The sequence below is a fragment of the Rattus norvegicus genome, chromosome 3 (assembly GCF_021556685.1).
Source record: "Rattus norvegicus strain SHRSP/BbbUtx chromosome 3, alternate assembly SHRSP_T2T, whole genome shotgun sequence".
Taxonomy (NCBI): Eukaryota; Metazoa; Chordata; class Mammalia; order Rodentia; family Muridae; genus Rattus; species Rattus norvegicus.
Window position 1 is genome coordinate 79,230,624 of NC_141536.1, and position 9,043 is coordinate 79,239,666.

Below are 9,043 nucleotides of genomic sequence, written 5' to 3' on the forward strand. Positions count from 1 at the left end.
TCTATTGATTAATGATTGGTGTGGGAGAGCCCAGCCCACTGTGGGCGGTGTCACTCCTAGGCTGGTAGACCAGGGTTGTGTAAGAAATCAGACTGAGCAAGCCAGCAAGTAAAGTTCTTCTGAAACTTCTGCTTCAGTCCTGATTGTGGTGTTACACAGGGAGGAGGATATTCTGAAGTGGAAGAGGCAGGAGGATCTCAAGTATGAGGCAAATCTAGAAGCAGGAACAGAGGAGTTCCAAGTGATCCTTGGTTGTGAGCCTAGCCTTTAACAGCTGAGCCATCTCTCCAGCCCACAAGTGATCCTTTATGTCATTGCAAGTGAAGCCACCAGCCATCCCCACTCCCAGTTACAGTGATGGACTGGGTTAAGAAACTCATGGCAATATTCCCACTTGATGGAATTTCTAGAATTCATGAGAGAGAGAAAGAGAGAGAGAGAGGGATGGGGGCAGTGGCAAGCATCTGTAATCCTGAGGAGAGATGGAGGTTTGGGGGTAAGGCAGGATAGAGATATTGTCCAGAAGATCGTGGGCTAGCTGACAGCATGTGGCGTGGTACAAATAAGAGCCTGCCTCTCTCAACATGGTGGAAGGAGTTATCCCCGGACCTCCGTGCATGTAGTTGCATATGTATGTGTGCCCTGTGTGTATATGTGCATGTGAGCATGTATGGACATACATTTTTCAAGTTTTAAATATTTTCTAAAAAAATATTTATTTATGTATTTAATGTACGCAAGTACACTGTCACTCTCTTCAGACACACCAGAAGAGGGCATCGGATCCCATTATAGATGGTTGTGAGCCACCATGTGGTTGCTGGGAACTAAACTGAGGACTTCTGGAAAAACAGCCTGTGTTTTTAACCTCTTAGCCTTCTCTCCAGCCCCAAAGTTTTAAATTAAAGGAACATTCCTCAGATGTTTTTAAGGTTTTTGAAGTAACCACACCCAACGATGATGCCTTCTTATAGAGTTCTGGAGTCTGCTCTCTTACTTGGCTTCCTGCCCTCACCCAATGATCTTGTAATTTTAGCTACCTTGGTTGTGCCAGACCAGTGTATTTGAAGGTAAGAGCCTTAATGGAAACCTTGTCTCAGGCCTGGGCCTTTGTTGGGCATGTTGGGTGGCTGCTGAGAAAGGCTCTAAGCAACTGAGTCTGAATTCCTAGCGTGTGGGTTAAAGTGCACCTATGTTTCCAGACACTGCCTGTCTTTACTGTAATGATCTGCTACAGGGCAGGAAGAGCTAACATGGGAAAGACTAGAGCAGCTGCAAGCTGGGTCTTGAGAGACAGAGCTGGGAAAGGTTCCCCCACAGAGCAGCTGCAGCTATGAAAGCTACAAGCAGAGGCTGTAGCAAATGCTGGAGCCCAAGATTCCAAGCTACAAAGACATCACACCTCCTCAGATCACTAGACATGTACAACACACTGGTGTCAGCATCATCGAAGGAGGTAATGGGATTCAAAGACATCCCCTGGTGCCCCATAGGAAGAAATCTGAAAGGTCCATTCTCGAGGCTTAGAACAGAAAACCAAGAGTCTGTATTCTAAAAATAGCATAGGTTGAATTAAAAACATATAATACCAGCTTATAATGCACTGATTATGTTTAGTGTGTGTGTGTGAATGTGTGTATATGTGTGTGTGAGAGTGTGTGTTTGTGTGTGTGTGTGTATGTGTTAACAGCAAGGTCTTGTTTATTAGTCCAGGCTAGTCTCAAACTCCTTGTGTAGCTGAGGAGAATGACTTTGAACTCTTCCCAGGCACTTTGAAGGAGTCCTGCCCCCAAGACTTACCGCCTTCTTCCTCCTTGCCAGATAAAGGCAACAGCATCCCTCAGGCATCCACACACTGAAACCTCAGTGTTCCTCTTCAGCCCTCTCTGTGTGGCTGACTCTATGGCACATCTTTTCCCATCATGCCCCAGAACTTCCCAAGAACCTGGGACAGGGGCTGGAGAGATGGCTCAGTGGTTAAGAGCACTGACTGCTCTTCCAGAGGTCATGACACATTACTAGGGGGCGCCTGAGCACAGAGACTCACATACATTAAATAAATAAATGTTTTTTAAAAAAAGAACCTGGGACAGGGGCTGGAGAGATGGCTCAGTGGTTAAGAGCACTGACTGCTCTTCCAGAGGTCATGACACATTACTAGGGGGCGCCTGAGCACTGAGACTCACATACATTAAATAAATAAATGTTTTTAAAAAAAAGAACCTGGGACAGATAGAATATCGCTTCTGTAAGACCTCTGTAAGCAGAGGTCTTAGCTTAAATGTAGGTTGGCCACCCAGTAGGATTTTTCTAAACAATGATGCAGATCCGTATGCACTGACACCAAATGCAGTTACATTGAAACTGAAATGAAGACCTGGCAATAAGTTGCAGAGCACAAATCCATTTTATCAAAGAACCCAAAAATGTACACCTAGACACATCTCCCAAAACGCCCATCTGTTCACCCAGGACGGTGGGATCGTGAAGGATGAATTTTTCACTATAGGGAACAAATATTTCTTGGACAATAAATATTAGAATAATCTGAAAACCTGACAGGAATTAGTGAAACATGCTTATCCTGACAGCATTTGGGCAGTGGAGGCAGAAGAAGCAGGGGTTCAAGGCTGCCTTCCACTGCACTGAGATCTGGAGGCCAGCCAAGGTAAATAAGATCTGTCACACACCACAGCCACCACCACTAAACATATGCCCACTTCTCAGGGAGTACAGATGATGAACTCATGGCTTCTCTGTTGCCTTTTGATTCACTTTAACCCACCAACTTTCAGAAGAACTTCCCACCAGTGGTTGAGCAGAGAGGGCTTCATATGGATCCTACAATAACCCTCCATGTGGGCTGGGACAGCCCATGGAGACATTCATGGCCTGTCAGTGAGATAGGGATACCATCCAGATGCCAGGGTCATTCAACCCTCAGGAGGAAAAAGAGCCACAGTTGAAGAACTAAGACAAGAACGGGGGTGGGGGTGGGGCAGGAAAGTCCTTAGTGGACTGTCCCCAACACTGGAGCTCAGTCCAGCCCAGCCTGGCTGCAGCAATGACTGGTATCAACCACAGTTGCCTCTCAAAAGTGAGGTCCTGGCAGCTAAGGACCTTCTGTCAGGCTTCCTGTCACAGTTGGAGCCATTTTGAATATCATGATGTTCTCACGGGCTGTGGTGGGGGCTAAAGACCCCAATCACCAGGACCTAGTGTCACTTGTCCCATTTCTGAGCCAGTCAGGGAGGCATCCTTTCATAACTAACGTGTTTATTTTGTTTGTTTGTTTCATTTCTGCTGCTTTCTGGCTTGCGGATGTAGGACGCCAAGAGGTAGAAGTGTAAGGAGGAAGGGTAGATCCTAAGTGGGTTGTGTGTCAGGAAGACAGTGCGGGGCGCACACACACACACACACACACACACACACACACACACACACACACACACACGCATTACTAGGGGGCGCCTGAGCACAGAGACCGGGCTACCTTTAAACAAAGTTAGCATGTATTCTCAGGGCAGTCAAGCACTGGACTGATCCTGTAGGGTTGGTCAGGGGTTGGATATGACCCAGACTCTTCTTAGGGGAATGTTATTTGTTACCCGGTCGCCACCTGCCGCTACGCGACACTCTACATAGCTAGCCCCGGGGACGTGGAATGTGGGACGGCTGCTGAAGAGCCCTGGGAAGGAAAAGCAGAGCCAGAGTCAGAAGAATCTTCAACCCTCCACACTCCTTGTGGTTTCTTCCTGTCTGCTAGGTTTGTTCTCCGTAAACCAAGACGCATGCGGTGGGAACCTGGCGCCTGAAGGCTCTGATTCTCCCTCAGCGGAAGCTACAAGGAGGTCTAGGAAAAGCGAGGGAGGAAGGAACTTGATCACCCGAAGCGCAGGTGCGCCCGGCACAGAGCTGACTCAGCGCGGGTTGAGAGGGCGAGGACCGGAGGAAAGAATCGCTCACCTGCGGGGACAGCGAATGCTCACCCACGCTCTCGCTTCCCCTCGGGTACCACGGCTCAAACATCCCAGCCCGACTTTCCCTTTGTTGGCTCGGATTCGGTCCCCTGCGACATCCCAGCACTCCCCCAAAGAAACCATGGCCAGGAAAGGGCAGCGGGATGGAATCTTGCGTGCTAGGTGACCTGGACCTCCCTGGGAGGTCAACTGCAGAGGAGTGCGCTCTCCATCCTCAGAACATCACCCTCTCCTCTCAGACTGTGTGGACAAGAGCACCGGAGGTGTCACCTCAATTCGGAGAAGTTTTGTGAGCTACCTCCACTTGACCCTCCATGCCCCTCCCTCATCCACATTCCCTCCTCCTCTGCCTTCCAGACCGGAACCCTAAGGTTCAAGAAGTCCAAAGCCCGGAGAAGTGCACAGTGTAAATATATTGGCTTTATTTGTGTCCATTCGGACGCCTCACAGACAACATCCAGGTAAAAAGACCATTAAATAAAACGCCTTCAGCGATTGCAATGCAAAAATAAATATCAATCCTCGGCTGCAGCGGCAGCCGCGCAGCGCCCCAAGTCCCCTCGGTCAGCTCAACAATTATAAAAGTGTTCAGTGAGAGTGTCGGCGTGAGTGTGAACCGGTATGCGCTGGGGGTGGGGTATGCACAGTGGAGCGGTGTGCAGAATCGGAGTTGCGAGCCAAAGGCCTTTGCAGCGGCGACCCCGGGCGAGCCGACTCAGCGCGGGCCGCCTCCCGCGCACGCTCACCGCAGAGTTCGTACTGGGAAAGAGTTAAAAAATAAACATTTACAAGGGCAAAGAAAGCGGCTTCCCCTCCCTGGCGTCCCCGGACGCGCTCCGGGGTCCCGGCTGATCCGCAGCCGGGCTACAGTCCCAGAGAGTGAGGGGAGCTGATCCCGGGTAGTCGTGGCCGCCTGGGGCGCGGGTCCCCTCCGGATGCTTCCGCTGTTGCTCGGCGCTTGGCGGCGGAGCAAGTCCCCAAGTAGGCTACCGCCTCACAGCGCCGAGTCGGAGTCGCTGGAGTCCAGGCTGTTCCTCAGTTTGCAGCTACCGAGCGGCTCCCTCTGCAGCGACAGGCTCTGCGTGCTGCGGCGCAGGCATTCCAAGCTCTGCAGGAACGACTTCTTGGCCTTTTCCTCCTCCATCGGGGACACCCCCTCCTCCTCCACCTCCTGGATCTCATCGAAGGTCACCGGCTGCGTCTTGAAGCGGGACTGGCGCGGTCGCCGCAGCCGGCCCTTGCCCTTGGGCAGCTTGGCGGGCCGCACCGGCTGCGGGAACTCATCGGCCAGGCACACGAAGTGTGGCATCACCGCTTGGTAGCTAGAAGAGATGCCCATGAGCTCGCCGGGCTTGGCGGCCGCCATGGCGCCGTCGGCGGCTGCGGGGCCGGGGGGCGGCTGGGCGCCCGGGCTCTCCGGGGGCGGCCGCGGCTCCGGGGTCCCCCGGGAGGCGACAGCCTGGGGCTCTCCGGGCGGGGGATCCAAATCTGCTGCGGGGTGGCGGCGGGCCTCGCTGGCCCGAGCCGGCACTGCTGGAGAGGGATAGCGGGCGGGCGGGCCCGTCGGGGGACGCGGGGCTAAGCTGCGCTGCTCGGTGGTGCTCAGAGAGGCTCCCTGCCGCCGCTGTCTCTGTCGCCGTGTGCCCCGCGGCAGCCCGCCTAGCCGCTTATATAGCCCGCCTCTGCCCACACGGCTGCAAGCTCGGATGACAGCGAATGCCATTTAAAGCGTGCGCGCCCCGCGCCCTTCCGCCTGACGTCGCCCTCCCCGCCACTCTGGGAAAGTAACGGCCCCTTCCCCGGCACCGCCCGCCAGCCACGCTCCGGAAGGCGAGCCCCGCCCGCCACGGTCTATCCAGCAAGAGCACCCGCTGCTCCCGGACCCACAGAACCGAGCCGCCACTGTTGTTGGTTCTAGGATAACCCCAGGTCCAACTCTGCATAGACCCAAGCGGCCACGAGGTTTCAGATCGCTTCCCCTGGCTCCCAGCTGCAATCATTCCAGAGGCACAGGCTCTTATGCCCTGGTACCTCTTCAGGCGCGCTGGCCACAGGACAGCTGCTGGCTCTCCTGCCAGTCTCCGCAGCCAGGGCGCCCAGCTCCCGATGGCTGAGCTCCGAGAAATGGGCGGGCTTCTGAAAGCCTGCCACCCCTTCCCCAGACGCCGTCCACTACACACACACACACACACACACACACACACACACACACACACACACACACACACACTCCTTTACGCACGAATACAAACACAGCCCATTATTCCATTCCAGTTCTTTCATTCTCTACATGCTTCTCTCCACACTCTTCCCCACCCCATGTCCCTCCAGCACCCCCATTCATGAACCGCAGAGTGGCACTTAAACAGGGCACTGACAACAATAATAATAGCTCCCATCTGGAGCACTTTATCCGAGCCTGCTAGCGAGCTCCCTGTACATACATTATCTTGTTCATCCTCTTAACAGCCGGGTGGGATAATTAGTATTCCTTCAATTTCACACGAGAAAGGGAGGCTCGGAAGGGCTAATTAACTAGTCCACTAGAAACTGAAGGAAAAGGGTAGGGTGGACTCCGAAGGCTAATGCTAAGGGTAGCATTCCCAAGCCAAACCCCACCGGTGAGTAACCCAAGACTGGAGAAAGGGTTCACAGGGTAGCCCCTGCACTTGCCCCAGGGGCCCAGAAGGTAACTGTGTGAGTTTTGCTTTGGCCAGGAGGAAACTCATGGTCTCTGGTAATGGAGGGTCTCTGAGGTTTGGCCTCCAGATATATCCACCTACCAGAAGCCTAATAAGACGGTGTGCAAGGGCTCAGGGAGTCAATGAAAGAGTCCTTGAATCCAGAGTGGTGATATACACCTGTAATCCCAGCCCTTAGGAGATGGAGGCCAGAGGATCGGGAGTTCAAAGCCAGCCCTGGCTGTAGAGAGAACGCCAAGCTAGCCTGGGCTACATGAGAGCTTGTCGAGACAGGGAGAGAGGCAAAGGAGGAGCCCACAGACTCCCTCGTAAAAGTTGCATTCTGGTGGGAGGGCAGCATGAAAACATCAACCAGAACTGGTGGTGTCTTGTTGGAAATGCAGAGGGAGGTATATAGAGCCAGTTACCAGGAGAGACGTCCCAGAGTGGGTGGCACCGCCAAGCACTCGAGGCAAGTTCTGGTTATGCATTGACTCATTCAGTGCAAGTGTGCGCTATGCTATCTTCTCAGCAACCTTGGGTAGCCAGAGTCACTATCACGGCTGTGCACTGCTGTGCACGGCTGTGCTGGGGGGACAGAGGCACGGGGGGGGGGGGCTAAGCAACTTGTCGTACAGTTAGTCAGCAGAGCTGAGGTCCAGGCATCCTGGACCCCAAGTGCTCACTCTTACCTACTACACTGAGGTGAAGAATTAAACAGCTGATGGGGGAGTGATGAAGGAATGGAACACATGGGTGCCAAGGAAGGAAGAAAGTGTTTGGACATCAGGACCCCTGGTACAGGTCACTAGGGCAACAATAAGATTGGTGAGTGCGGCAACCCCGGGGCAGCCTGTGTGACTGAACAGGGGAGAAAGACAAGCAGCGACAGTTTCTTAAGGTCTTGAGAGCATGTCATAGAAACAGAATTTAACCACGAGGGCACCACCACGAAATGGTATTGAAACAGTTCCTCCAATTGATGTTTTCCTTTTCTTTTGTTTCCAATTGATGTTTTTCAAAGCTCACTCTGAATATTGTGAGGAGACAAGCCTGAGAAAGAACAGGGTACCCACTTAGATGTGACCTTAGGTCACATGACCTCACTCAGTCCACTAAAGCCTTGCATTAGGACTGAGGCCACAGAGATGCAGGGAAATGGTTTGATTTGTGGTTTGTCTGAAGGTATGGTGTGGGATGGGTCACAGGGACCAAGGCTAACCTCTATGCATTTGGCTCCGGTAAGTATTCAAGGGTACTGTTTAACTATGGGGGTAAAGTCTGCCAGCAGCCCATCGAAACTCATTTCCTGCCTGTGTGAGGTCCAAGATGTTCACAACAGAATTATACCCGGTGAAAGAACGATGTGAATCTGCATCTTAAAACTTCAGGCGCTGTTCTCTGCACTGCATTGCTTGGATATCAGTATGGCTACCCCGAAGGAAAAGCTATGTCCCTGATGATATCACGGCACTCGGGGAGTCACACTGCATGCCTACTGAGCCTATGTGATTCTACAAAAATGGTCGAGAAGAGCCAAAGAAATTTTTTTTTTTTGCACGTGTCGCCTGCTTGGTGCTGCATTTAGCAAGATATTACAAGAAAGCGACTGGCTGGCTTGCGAGAAGAGGCAGGCAGAAATAGAGTCCAGAAAAATTGATGTCCTTTGTGTTGCAAAAGACACTTAGACATCCAAAGGGCAGATGATGAGACCAGGGACCAGAGCCTCTTAAAGCCTGTCTGTGGTGCCAAAGATTAAGTCTTCAAAATCACTGCTGGGGCCAAATTGTACGTTAGAGGTGTCATCCAAATCTATCATTTTGGATGTCCATGGTGGTGACTCTCATTGGAAAACAGTGAAAAGGGGATGGGTTGGCCATAAAGACAGTAACTGTCAGGAAAGCAGTTAACAGCCACGTGGAACTGTCTAGAACCAGATAAACCTGAAGCCAGCTAAGGTCCTGGGGGAGTCTGTATCACCAACAAACAAAGTTGCAAGGCTGATCTCTGGGAGCCCAAGACAGACAGTTCTGAATGGGAGGGTGAATTGGCAACCAACTGCCAGTTCAACCAGGGGTCAGGGATAAAGAGGGCAACAGGGTCATCCACACAGGGCTTCCTCCCATGGTTTCTGAGAGTAGGCTTGGGCAGAGCCCTCTAGCTAATCTACACAGCCAAGTCACATTCCTCAATGTCTCCCCTCCCCCTAGCAAGGGGGTCACTTAGCAACAGCATGTCACTTCCACCTCACCTGCCCAAGGGGAAATGACTTCTGTGACTTTTCTCTCCCTCTGGTGGGACCAGCAAGGAAGCAATCATGGGAACATTATGTTAACGACAGTAGTACCACCATTAATCTGGGTTCCTCAAAGGCTAAATGGA

General features: G+C 52.3%; 1 protein-coding gene across 1 annotated transcript; it reads right to left on the reverse strand.

Annotated features, from left to right (window-relative positions):
- Positions 1-4,378: 4,378 nt before the first annotated feature.
- On the reverse strand, positions 4,379-5,622 carry C3h11orf96 (similar to human chromosome 11 open reading frame 96). Its single transcript, NM_001110055.3, has one exon. It carries the CDS (start codon positions 5,344-5,346, stop codon positions 4,975-4,977), a length of 372 nt encoding a protein of 123 aa, NP_001103525.2. The 5' UTR covers positions 5,347-5,622; the 3' UTR covers positions 4,379-4,974.
- Positions 5,623-9,043: the final 3,421 nt, after the last annotated feature.

What these genes read in the sequence shown, in the direction of transcription:
- C3h11orf96 (NM_001110055.3), bottom strand. Translation starts at nt 5,346, where the DNA reads ATGGCGGCCGCCAAGCCCGGCGAGCTCATGGGCATCTCTTCTAGCTAC.